This window comes from Neofelis nebulosa, chromosome 16, assembly GCF_028018385.1.
Source record: "Neofelis nebulosa isolate mNeoNeb1 chromosome 16, mNeoNeb1.pri, whole genome shotgun sequence".
Taxonomy (NCBI): domain Eukaryota; kingdom Metazoa; phylum Chordata; class Mammalia; order Carnivora; family Felidae; genus Neofelis; species Neofelis nebulosa.
Window position 1 is genome coordinate 35,430,463 of NC_080797.1, and position 13,499 is coordinate 35,443,961.

At 46.0% G+C, this 13,499-nt stretch overlaps 1 protein-coding gene across 1 annotated transcript; it reads left to right on the top strand.

Annotated features, from left to right (window-relative positions):
- The first annotated feature begins 3,003 nt into the window (after positions 1-3,003).
- On the top strand, positions 3,004-8,401 carry KRT38 (keratin 38). Its single transcript, XM_058706044.1, has 7 exons — positions 3,004-3,540; positions 3,733-3,815; positions 4,598-4,754; positions 5,145-5,306; positions 5,396-5,521; positions 5,970-6,190; positions 6,980-8,401. Exons 1-7 carry the CDS (start codon positions 3,049-3,051, stop codon positions 7,110-7,112), a joined length of 1,374 nt encoding a protein of 457 aa, XP_058562027.1. The 5' UTR covers positions 3,004-3,048; the 3' UTR covers positions 7,113-8,401.
- The last annotated feature ends 5,098 nt before the right edge of the window (positions 8,402-13,499 follow it).

Genomic DNA, 13,499 nt, shown 5'->3' on the forward strand with positions numbered 1-13,499 from the left:
GGAGGAAAACAACATTGATTAAGTGGATAAACTTTGTGGATTATGGAGCTGGATCTAAGAAACCCGATGGCAAAATCCTATCTAATTTGAATAAAAGTGTGGTTTTTCCATTCATCAAAGCCTCAAGAGTTGTACACCTAGAATAATAGATCATTTATTACTTATTATTATTATTTATTACTCTTCTTTTAAGAGTCTTCATAATTTTCTTGACCTACAGTTTTCTCTGGCACCACTTCCTAACACCCAGAGGACACGGCAGTATGAGGCTCCACACACAGGAGCTGTCTTCGACGTTTGCACCCCCTATATTATGTGATGGGCGAGGTTCCCTTACAGGGCACAAACCCTTGGATGCCTCACGCATCTTCCTGCAGCAGGAGCCACAGCATAGAAAAAGTAGGTTGTGGGCTAGGCACGATTCCTGGGGGCTAGTCTACAGGTCCACACCTTTCCCTCCCGCTGGTTGAGATGCATCCATCTGTAACACCACCATGTTTGAAGACAGCATCCCAAGACCACAGCTCTGCCTTTCCATCTGCAGTAGGCTTCCTGCTTCTAGAGACTGGTATTTTTGAAGTCAGACTCAGTGAGAGAACTGTGTGCACACAGGTGAGTGAAGGAGGGCTACAGGCTTCTGTCTCTCACACTCTGTCTTCGCCACTTCTTGTCACTGACTCTGGCTCATGTTTGGTTACCAAGGGCCACAGGGACTCTTTTTAAAGGGTTGGGAAGAAAGGCAGTCTTAGATATGAGGGCAAGGATCTTCACCCCACACTCACCTCCTTTGAGAAAACTGCAACTCAGTGGAACCAAGCAGCTTTACAAAGAGACACGCAACATCAGTGTCATTATGCAAAACAGCACACTCGGTTGAAGCCCAAGCCAGGACCATGATGAAGCTTCAGTACAGAGGAGCGTCACCCCGACATAGAAAGCCTCAGGGGCGATGTTATGCAGTAACAAGTGTTGTGTATTTTGAGATGGAGGAAATCATGAGTTTTAGCTAATGGAATGAATCCTGCCAGAGAATAAAGTCAAAAGATAGATTCGATTTAGCGGGTCAAAAGAAATGACTTTCTAAGTCTAGTTCCCTGGTTTATAGAGAAGCTTGTTGCTTCTCTATGTGATGAGACAGAGGAGAGTAACAAAGCAGTGTTTGAAGATGTAACCTATGCAGATTGCACCCAAAGGCCTCTGAAGGATGAGATGGGCTGGCCTGGTGAGGTCTTCTAATTATGATGTCTATAAAGAGTTATTCATTGATGAGCTCTGAGTAACCCTTAGGACAGAGCTGACCACTAGTTACCCTTCCTGGGAAACCCATTCTGAACAGAAGTCTCAGACTTCTGTATTTCTTCTTGATAGAACTCCAATAGTTTGTTTCATATATACAGATCTGGTCCCTATAGAGATGTCTATTCCGCTTTTGCTGAATGCTTAGAGCACTGGAAAATATTCATTTTCACGAAGATTTAGTTATAACCCCCATACTGACTCTGATAACTTAGTTTTACTCCATATTAGGTCTTTCTCAGTCCTAGGGGGCAATCTATCTCCTGCCACAAATTTTAAAAGAGAACTTTTGGGACCTCAGTAGTCAGCAGTCTTGGCTCTCTGATGCCAAGAGCTAGTGGGGTATGAGATGTAGTATAATAATTTTGGGGATGGAGATTTCTCCTGGGCATCCTTCTGCATGGTCCTTGGAGAAGCCTTGCTCTATTGTTCTGGTATCTCAACACTTGTATTTTCTGAGACACAAAGAATAATATAGAATGTTAAATTCTTATTTTATCTCTTAATTTCAACTTCTTATACAATTTCTAGACTTTATAATCCTTCTTAATTCTGGCAATGACACACTTATTCCCCTATTGGGGGGTGTGCAATGTGAAGAGAACAAGAATGGGCTCTGGAGTTGAAAGAAACTGATATTAACAACAGGCTTTGCCACTTTATAAGGGGGTTGATCTTAGAAAAACAACTTCACGTCTCTGGTCCTCAATGTCTTTTCTTTCTTTTGTAAAGTTATGGTAAGAATATCCACCTTACAGGATGGTAGGAAGGATTAAACAATATTGTTGATAAGCCCCCTAACACATATGTTAAGTGCTCAGTAAAGAATTTTAGAATCAAGGAAGTAGGGCAGGAAAAACCACCATACTGACTCTGATAACTCAATGTCCATTGAGTTTCACAACCTTGGAACGTAAAAAGATTATTGTTCATTTTTGCTTGTTTCTGGCTTATTGAGCTTATCTTTCCTGGTCCAGATCAGGCAAGGTTCAAGGTCACCCTTGTACTGATGATCTTTGCAGACAACTTATTTAAAACATCCATGGCTACCTAAGTTTGGGTTGCTTCCTGATGGACAGGAACTATGTCAGGCTTAACTAGTTGTATGACAGGGGCATGGCATAGTGCCTGGCACATGGGATGTGCCACGAGATGAATGTTGAATGAATGGACTTACCAAAGTCTTATTGCTCCTCAAAGTGAGTTTGAAAGGCAGAGAGAAGAAAGAAGAAATGTGAAGTTTTTGATAACCAAAACCCATAACATCTATCAGCCCGAAACCAGGCTCTTCCCTGGATAGAGAAGGCTGGTTTAGTCTTAACCCAGGTGGGCACCATTGTTCTCATAGGGTTTATCCTATGACCAACAGGAACAGTCATGCCTTCAGTGTGGGCACATCAGCTCTAGTCAAGGTATGAACATCTGATGGCTAAAAGGATTTTGTTCTTTGAAAAATAATAAAAGTTTCTTACTTCCCATCAACAGACAACCTGATATCAAAGAGCCAGGAGGCACCTCAAATTCATCAACATTCCTTTAATGAGGTGAGGAACTCTTAATGGTAAACCAACAGCTGAGTAACAGGATGACAGTACAACAGTAGGTAGAAAATCAAGGCGCTGAGGTCAAAGCATTGAGCCAACACCCACCTGGGATGGGGTATAAAAGGCCTAGCAGGGAAAGGGGTTGTCACACTCAGTGGCTCGGCCTTCACAGCTGCTCCGAAGCTCCTGTGCTACCTCAGCCCACACCATGACCTCCTGCTACATCAGCTCATCCCGCTGTCTGGGCAGCACTCAGATGCCCGAAGCTGCAAATGTCTGCGGTTCCTGCATTGACGTTGGGGGCCAGCCTGGGGCAGAGGCCAAGGCTGCCTCCCTGTGCCTGTCTGCCACCCTGGCACATGCCAACCGGGTGCGTGTGGGGACAACTCCTCTGGGCCGACCCAGCCTCTGTGTACCCTATAGCTGCCAAACCGCTTGCCCCTTGCCAGGGACCCGCGACATTCCCGGCAACATCGGAGTGTGTGGGAACTATGGGGAAGGCGCCCCGAACGGGCACGAGAAGGTGACCATGCAGTTCCTGAATGACCGCCTGGCCAACTACCTGGAGAAGGTGCGCCAGCTGGAGCGGGAGAACGCGGAGTTGGAGACCAAGATCCGAGAGTCGAGCAAATGCCACGAGTCCAGCGTGTGTCCAGACTACCAGTCGTACTTCCGGACCATCGAGGAGCTCCAGCAGAAGGTGAGGTCTGAAGTAGCCTGGGGTACGCTGGGTCTGAGGAAGGTGGAAGGGCATGGCAGTCAAAGGGCCATTGAAGACTCAAGGGTCTTTGTGCTCTTGGGTTCTCTTGAGCATGAGCGTAGATGTCACCCATAGAGCTGGAGCCCAGAGTATGATGTTTTGTGCATGAACTGTCTTCCTGGTTTTCCACAGATCCTGTGCAGCAAGGCTGAGAATACCAGGCTCATTATTCAAGTTGACAATGCCAAGCTGGCTGCCGATGACTTTAGAATCAAGTAAGTAGGGCTGGAAGAGGTCTCAGAGTGACTCCTTCCTCTACCCTAAGTCACAATGGCCAGCTACTTAATTGACTGAATTACTGTCCTGTTTCTTCTTTCCTAAATTCTCCAAATAAAAATTTTTATTACAAACAAAACTAATAGAAAGTGGCTGAGGGAAAAAAAATACATCAAATTCAGTATGTATGGTGTAGCCTAGAGTTATGCCTCCTTCATTTACTTCTCTAAAATGGAAGGTAAGGCTGCTTGAGCTCACTCATCAGGAGCAGAATAAGGTGATTTCAAGAATAAACTGAGCAAGGACAGTCACTGAATTTCACATGTAAGTTAGAGGAACCATTTACAGATAGATCAGGGTCCAAATTTATCTATGGGGACCTCAAATACCAGGCATTTCTATCAGACAAAGGTCAGAGATAGACAAGTAGCCCAACACAAGGAATAAGGGAGCAAATCATTGACCAGGTACCTGGATGTTGCTTAACCTAGCGGTGTGAGTCCTGTACTGGATCCTGAAATACATGATCTCATGCAAGCTAATTCATCTTTTGGAACAAAAGTTTCTTCAATGCCCAATGGTAAAAATGATACCTACTATGAATACCTTGCTAGATCATGAGCTGATTGAGTAGAGGGGTTGAGTCTAATTAATCTCTGAAGCCAGTGCTGAGCACAGTGAGCAAATGAGGATCCTAATTGGTGAAGGAAATGGAAACTGGGGGCAGCTGAAAGGGGCTGTCCTTGTCATCCTGCTGACCTTTCATCTCCTGTCCTGGAAGGCACGAGAGTGAGCTGTCCCTACGCCAGGTGGTGGAGGCGGACATGTGTGGGATGCACAAGCTCCTGGATGACCTGAGCCTGGCCAAGGCCGACCTGGAGGCCCAGCAGGAGTCCCTGAAGGAGGAGATGCTCTGCCTCAAGAGCAACCACGAGCAGGTCTGGGCTTGGGGCTGCAGACCCATGGGAGAGGGCACTGAGCAGAGAAGGGAGCACCGCCCACCCTGTGGCTGTAGGATTAGAAGCCAGGCTCAGCTGGCATCAGGATGAGGGGTTGATCTGGGTGTGGGAGTCAGGCTGACTCTGTAGGACGTAGCAGAGGTAGCGGTGGGGGTGGGGGGGGGCGGGTTCCTTGTCTCTAAAGGTTTGCCTTGTGAATTTAAGAAGGTGACCCACTGGGCTCTTCCCAGTGGATCTTGGACAAGATCTTTCACATCGTGCACAAGTGGGCTCACCCCTCATGCTGCTCGTCAGAGAAGGGGTTCAGGTGCCATCTGCTCTGTCCAAACCCTTTCCTCACTCAGAGTGTTGGTTCTTCTGTGCCCACAGGAAGTCCACATCCTGAGGGGCCAGCTAGGGGACAAGCTCCAGATTAAGCTGGATGCGGAGCCCACCGTGGACCTGAGCAGGGTGCTGGACGAGATGCGGTGCCACTACGAGGCCATGATGCAGACCGGCCACAACGACGTGGAGCAGTGGTTCCAAGATCAGGTGAGGGTGCCGCCTCGGTGCAGGGAGGGTCCCCCGGCTTCCACCTGGGCAGGGGGGTGATGTGATATCTCTGTGCACTTGTGCTTCAGTGCGAGAGCATCAGCAAGCAGGACATGTCCTGCTCCGAGGAGCTGCAGTGCTGCCAGTCGGAGATCCTGGAGTTAAGGCGCACGGTGAACGCTTTGGAGGTGGAGCTTCAGGCCCAGCACAGCCTGGTACGGTCCTCTGCCCTCACCGTGCTGCTGGTGCCACGGGCCATGGCCTGGCAGCAGCATGTCTTAGAAGTCCCACTCATCAGTCCCACTAACAATCAGAACTCAGGGGCTGGGTCCCTCTCTCCCTGGGGGAGATGCCTTGCCATCAAGGTTGGTTTGACCCCCAAAACCGGTTCCTTTAAAAAGCCAACTCCACTTCCTTTACAATAAAGGGTGGCGGTTCAGGCCCTCGTTCCACAAGACGTCACTGGGTGTCTACTTGGTCAGGTACTGGGAATACTGGGATGAACACTTCCTCCAGGTAGAATTTTGTGAAAAGTCGTGGTGATGTGGGCAGCGATTTCTCCAGAGTTCTGGGCATGTCCTATGACATGGTGAGGTTGGCCATGATTCCTACTGCTGAATTTTGGGACACCTCGGTCTCTTACCCGGTTATTTGCCATTACAGAAGGACTGTCTGCAGAACTCCCTGTGTGAGTCGGATGCACGCTTTGGCACCGAGCTGGCCCAGATGCAGATCCTGATCCGTGATGTGGAGGAGCAGCTGTCTGAGATCCGGGCTGACCTGGAGCGGCAGAACCAGGAGTACCAGGTGCTGCTGGACGTCAAGGCCCGGCTGGAGAGCGAGATTGCCACATACCGGAAACTTCTGGAGAGTGAGGATTGCAAGTATGTGTGATCTAGGCACTCTTGGCCAATCATTTGCCCAATTCTTATGAGTTCCTTACGGTAACAGTAGTGTTGTCTACAAACCAGAAGGCAGTCTATGCTCCTGTTGAGTGACCCATTGCCCCTCCTCTTCTCACACTCTGCCTCATTGACAGAATATAAAGGGAGTGACCATCCATTAGGATCCATTGCCAGGTCTCCAGTGGGGCTTCTTGGCTAGCCATTCACTGGTGAGAGTAGAAACATGGCTGTATCTTGAACAGGCAATTTGAGTATAGATCCCAGCAGGTTTGTTGAACTCACTTTTGCTCTCTTTTTAATCTTTGTTTGTATTTTTTATCTTGTAGGCTAGAACCCAATTCTCGTCTAGAAAACCTTAATTCTGGATGACATTGTAGATAGAGATCCCTCAGTCTAGCACTAGGGGTGCACAATAGGGGGTCAATGGCTAGGGCATCTGTTGGGTCCCCGTCTTGTAGTTTTATTTTATTTTATTTTTTTTTTTTGGGACAGAGAGAGACAGAGCATGAACGGGGGAGGGTCAGAGAGAGGGAGACACAGAATCAGAAACAGGCTCCAGGCTCCGAGCCATCAGCCCAGAGCCTGACGCGGGGCTCGAACTCACGGACCGCGAGATCGTGACCTGGCTGAAGTCGGACGCTTAACCGACTGCGCCACCCAGGCGCCCCCGTCTTGTAGTTTTAAAGAGGGGGACTCCTTCCTTGTGCTCTATCACACATCATTCATTTCCCATCCCTCACTTCATTCACCTTTTCTCCCTCTCCACAGACTCCCTTGCAATCCATGCTCCACCTCTGCTGCCTGTGTGACTCCCCCCTGTGCGCCTCGTCCAAGCTGTGCCCCCCGCACCACTTGCGGGCCTGGGTCGACCTGTGGAGTCAGCTCCGGGAGCCGATTCTGAGTGCCCGTGTACCAGCAAGGGTGGTTAGAGCAAGGGGATGCCTAAAGAGAAATGCTTGTTATACATCCAGAAAATATGGCTTCTAACTATTGCTGACTTTCTGCATGCAGAGCCTGTCCAAAGGCCACAAGATATCAGGAGAAGTGGAATCTTGGTCAGGAGGCTTCTTTCCCAGCTGCAGATTTTCCCAGATTAGCTCCATGCTCTCAGTGGCCGGATCCCAGCCACCACTGGTGGGACTATCTACGTTGGAGAGACTCAGGCATTGGATCAGATTGAAGAAGTATCATGGGGCGAGGATGGGGCAGGACCTGAAACTGCATTTGCATTTCAAGCACCAACTTTAGCTTGAAAAATTTCCAGTTTGTGGCCAGGAAAGTGAGAAACAAACTTCACTGCTTGGGCTCCCCCTCCCCCCCGATGTACTGATTCTGTTTCTAACATCTGCAGCCCCAGATAATGGCCCCAGTGAGGGGGGCAATGAAACTAGATATGACATATGTGAACAATTCCTCATCCACTTCCTTCCTCCTGTCCTTCTGCCGCCCCGCCTTGGAAGTGGCTTCATTTCCTCTCTAGTAAGGTGGGAGTTCCCTGTATCAGATCTGAGCTCTCTTCACTCAGACTTCCTTTCTTTGACAAAGGACCAGGCTGGCCTCTTGCTATGTAAAGAGAACTTTCAGATTAAGAAATCTCTCTTCTCTAGAAATCTGGACTCTCATAACTATTGTCTGGCTATACTTCTCTCTTCATCTAATTTTACAGTAAAATTTGGACAATGACTTTATTTTTTTCTAGTAGTTTCTCCTGGAATATTAAACCATTGCTAAGCCTGATGATTTAGGGTGATGGAAAATATATTATTACAATATTTTCAAAGTTTTTATTCTTATTTACCTTCTCTGCTCCCACCTCGTGTCTTCCCACCCTCCCCCTTCCTGACCACAATGCCACCACATTGGCCAGTATGTTCCATTGGACATCCCTGAGACCGGACCCTGTTCTTCCTCCTTCCTGGAATGCTTCCCCTCTCTTTCTTGTTATTCAGGCCTCGGCAGAAATGTTACTGCTTCTGAGAGCTCTTGCTTGGCCATCAGTCCACATACTCAACAGCCTCATCACTCTCTGTCTTGCTTATTGTCATCATCAACAGCTAAAATTGCCAGCTCTTGCATTGTTTCCTCACTGAAATGCTTACTGGAGATTAGCATTCGTGCACTGCTGCTTCCCCGGAGCCTAGCTCACTGCTTGGTACAGAGTAGATGCTTAATAAACATCTGTTGAAAGAATGAATGTGTCTTCCTGACTTTATCTCTGACTTGTTATGGGGCTTGAGAATCATCACTTAACTCAGCGTTTTCCCCTGCCATATAGTGAGGGTTATGTCATCTTTCCCACTCACATCCTAGAATTGTTATGGATTCTAGGATTAAGTGAGATGATAGAAATTTAAAAAGTCTGAAAAGGAGAAAGCACCATATTGACCTCATGCAGAGCCAGTGTCATATAATTAGGAGTGTGGGTACTGAGCCAGACTGCTCACAATTCACCTGTGGCCTCAGGCTGTTTCCTCTGGGCAGCTAGAATTAGTTTCCTTTAGCAGCTATAGGCAATCAGAAATGAAATTGTGTACTTAATAACTTGTTTTCCAGAGCAAATTTGATTTGAGTATCTGCATTAGTTCGAAGAATGAGAAAATTTTGCTTCGGGGGTAGGAGGCAGAGCCTTCTTAGCAACTCCCTTATGTTGAATCCATCCAAGAAGACAGGGCCCAGTTGTATGGGTGCTCTCGTTTCCTTTTTCCCCCTTTGGGTCCACCAGTGGTGACGTGATGTGCAAATGTACCTTACTGCCCTGGGCACTCAGTAATTCTTTTTTTTTTATTTTTTTTTTTATTTTTATGTTTTTATTTTTATTTTTTTATTTTTTTATTATTTTTTTTTAATTTTTTTATTTTATTTATTTTATTTTATTTTATTTATTTATTTATTTTTTTATTTAAATTTTTTTCAACGTTTTTTATTTATTTTTGGGACAGAGAGAGACAGAGCATGAACGGGGGAGGGGCAGAGAGAGAGGGAGACACAGAATCGGAAACAGGCTCCAGGCTCCGAGCCGTCAGCCCAGAGCCTGACGCGGGGCTCAAACTCACGGACCGCGAGATCGTGACCTGGCTGAAGTTGGACGCTTAACCGACTGCGCCACCCAGGCGCCCCTACACTCAGTAATTCTAAGAGCCACTGTGATTCTTGTAGAACTTCATTTTGGAGGCTATGTTTTGGGAGGAGTGCAGATTATGCTTATTTGCAGTCCTGATCTCTGAATGTGGTTGATAGCTGCTTGAAAAAAAATAGCTCCTGTTAGCCTCCCTTCTCGGATCTTGTGCCATCAGATGAGAAAGGGCAATATGGGGAAATGAAATCACTTTACCCACCCAGAGTAAGACTGGGTAAGTCAGAGTAAGACTGGGATGGCTCAAGGCAGCTTTATCTTCATGGGGACAAAATGCTTCTTGGCATTTAGGAGCTACAACTTCCAGTGTTGAATGTGGTCTTGGTGGTGAGGGGTGACTTTCAGGAAGAACTTCTCATGATAACAAGGCACCATCTTGCCTGATGTTGATTGACTGGCTTGGGTTGGGGGCAGGAACAGGAGTCTTTCCAGAAACTGGCTTGGTTTTTGTCCATGATTTGAGCTAGAAAGCTTCGTCTGCAACCTTGGCTTTTTCTGAGAAGCAAAATGAATGAGATGGGGCCTGTTGTGTTGGGGCCCACCTTTGGAGCGCTGCCTTTTAGAAAGACCCAGGCTCCTGCTTCTGGTCAACTTTAAGTCCCCTGACTCTGTGTCTGGTGCATTTCTTTGCTTCTTGTGAACAGCAACATCTACGTCAAACACAGAACCTGCTTTGCTCTCTTCCTCTTTGATGGTTAAACATTTGAATAGAACTGCACAATTTTTAAATTGAGGTTTAAAAAATTTTTTTTTAAATGTTTATTTTTGAGAGAGAGAGAGAGAGAGAGCACGAGCAGAAGGGCAGAGAGAGAGGGAGACACTGAATCCAAAGCAGGTTCCAGGCTCTGAGCTGTCAGCACAGAACCCGACTTGGGGCTCAAACTCACGAACCGTGAGATTATGACCTGAGCCAAGGTTGGATGCTTAACCGACTGATCCACCCAGGTGCCCCCAAATGGAATTTTATATAGTGGTAGCTTCCTCCTGCCTGATGTTAAGTGCTGCCGCTTCTTCCTGAGAAGCTAATACCACTCTCTAGCATTCTTACATGGTAGGCATTGTAACTGCTTTTAAAATATGAAGTAGTAAAGCTCACAGAGGTTAAATAGCTTGTCTAAAGATATGATTTGGCAAGTGGCTGAGCCAGGACTCAGACCTAGATTGCTTGGCTACAAAGCAACTCTCATTATATCACTTACGTATTTATCCTCTGTTCCTTTGAGTGATTGAGCTGTCTTTTATTTTTTTCTTCAACGTTTTTTTTTTTTTTATTTATTTTTGGGACAGAGAGAGACAGAGCATGAACGGGGGAGGGGCAGAGAGAGGGAGACACAGAATCGGAAACAGGCTCCAGGCTCCGAGCCATCAGCCCAGAGCCTGACGCGGGGCTCGAACTCACGGACCGCGAGATCGTGACCTGGCTGAAGTCGGACGCTTAACCGACTGCGCCACCCAGGCGCCCCTGAGCTGTCTTTTAAAGAGAGACCCTTCTTCCTCAAAAAACTAAAAATAGAATTATCATGTGATTCAGTAATTCCACTACTGGGTATTCACCCAAAGAAAATGAAAACACTGATTTGAAAAGATATATGCACCCCTAAGTTTATCGCAACATTATTTACCATAGCCAAGACATGGAAGCAGCCTAAATGTCCATTGATAGACGAATGGATGGAGATAGTCCATATATAATGGAATACTGTTCAGTCATAAAAAGATTGAAATCTTTTATTGCCATTTGCAACAACATGGATGGACCTAAAGTGTATAATGCTAAGTGAACTAAATCAGTCAGAGAAAGACAAATACTGTATGACTTCATTCATATGTGGAATTTAAGAAACAAAACAGATGAACAAAGAAAAAAAAAAGACAAAAAATCAGACCCTTAAATACAGAGAATAAACCAGTGGTTGCCAGAAGGGAGATAGATGGGGGGGGGGGGTGAAATAGAGGCAATTAAGAGTACACTTATGATGAGCACTGAGTACTCTAAGAATTGTTGGATCACTATATTGTACACCTGAAACTAATATTACACCGTATGTTAACTATACTTGAATAAAAATACAAAATAGGAAGACCCTGCAGTGTGAGACCTGGATGTCCCTATTTTTCACACTCAGGGTCACTGACAGTGTAATTTGGAAAGAGTCGCTGAAATCATGTCATTTGCTTGATCAATTTAGTACAAACCTTACTGGACAGTGTATTGTCGGTTCCTGAACCAGCTAGTCTGCCCCCAGCTCACTGCTAACTCCTCCTGAATGCCTTGTCTGTGTTGAACATTTCATGGGTCAATGTCAGTATCTGAGAAGGGACAGAAGATGACTTTCGAGGGGAGAGTACATCATTAGCAGAGAAGGACTAATACCAGTACAACCAAAGCGACTGATGCTGTCATTAAATAATTCTATTCTTTTCCCAAAAGGACATGAGTTAAACACATAATTCAGTGTGATCTACTTTTGAATGCTCTGTAGGACTTTTCATAGAAATACATTCCTAGATGAAAACATGTCAACCTGATTTTGATTTGATTTAGGACTACAGGGTTTAGAAGTCAAGGATTTTCTATCATTGGAACAACAAGCTATTGTTTGGTTTCATATCACGTTTGTTCGTTCATTCATTCATTCATTCATTCAACACACACTTGCTGAGCATCACCATGCACTAGGCACTGTGGAGGGTAAAACTGGGTATGATTTGCTCCATAGCTGAGCTCATTTGGTTCTTTCTTTCATGTTTACATTGACTGGGTATTTTGTGTGAGTCAGATGCCGTGTTGGAAATTACAGAGATGAACAAGATAGTCAAGCACCTGAGCCACCCAGGTGCCCCCAGAGATGAACAAGACAAAAGTAAGTCAAAATCCTTGCTTACAAGGGTCTTCTGCATAAGCCAACAACAAAGCACACTACCAGGACGTAAACTGAGGATTCAGTATGAGTGGAAGCTTTCACTTGAAGGCAGCTCTTGAGCTGAAAAATATGAACTCCCAGGGATGGACTTGACCTTCGGAATGTTTCAGAATTAGGGTATTTAATAATGGATTGTCAATGTGCAAAATAAAGCAGAGTTGTCAATATTTCCCTATTTTTATTGCATAAAATCTGTGAAGTGGTCCAAGTAAGTAATTCTATAATGACTTACTCAGAATTTCATATTTTCCCGACTTCCTAAATCATCTACTCTACAAGTTTCTACAATTGCATTTTCCTCCTTTTCATTCAGCACACCTTTGCCCCAGGACTGTCTCCAGCCAGATCAGGGAGAGATTTATTAGCATCACATCCACAAGATGTGGTCCCCTGAGAAGCTCAGAGGAATGGACTCCTACACTGAGGGGAAATCCACAAATTTTGGGGGGCACAGAACAAAGGAGATGGCTCCTAATCCAGTGCCTCAGGGACCTCATCAGCCAGAATCAAAGATGAGGCTGTGGGGCTGTGGAGAGCTGAACTCTGGGACAGGGCACATCTGAACCCAACTGGTTCAGCACAAAAGACATAGACCCCTGAAAGGGGAAATGGAGCCCAAGTGTGTCCAAACTCTCACAAAATACCAAACATTTTTATTTTTGTTTGTAGAAGGTCTTCTTTAAAAAAGCCTAGCTTACAGAAATTATACACATAGAACACACATCCTGCAAAAACTTGAAACAGAAGTGAAGGCTACACTAAGCCAATAGTCCTCCTCCACAAATTAGTTTCCATATGTATACAAGGGAAGAGGGGCGGGTATTGTGAGGTTCTAACAGACGATTCTCACTGTATTTCTCACTGTACACCAGGGCCCTTCTAGTAGCTATAGCCCAAGCAGCACTCAGTGATTTGGGAGAGGGATGGCAGAGTAGAAGGCAGGGAAGAGGGTTTTGAGTCTCACGAGTCCAAGCCCTGAGCTGACAAGAGAATGGACTTGGATGAGATGAGTAAGGGGAAATGTCCTGCCCTCTGGTTAGAGGAAGGCACGCTGGGATCAGGGAATGAAAAGGAGGGGAAGGGAAGAGAATTTAGATGCTGGTGGGTCCCGCTTGCCCTACCCCTTCTCCTGGGCTGGGATACAGAGTCAAGGGCAGGAGGATAATAGGTTCAGGATGTAGGAGCAGAGGGCATATGTCCTCCCTTTCCCAGGTAGAATGTGGAGAGGCAC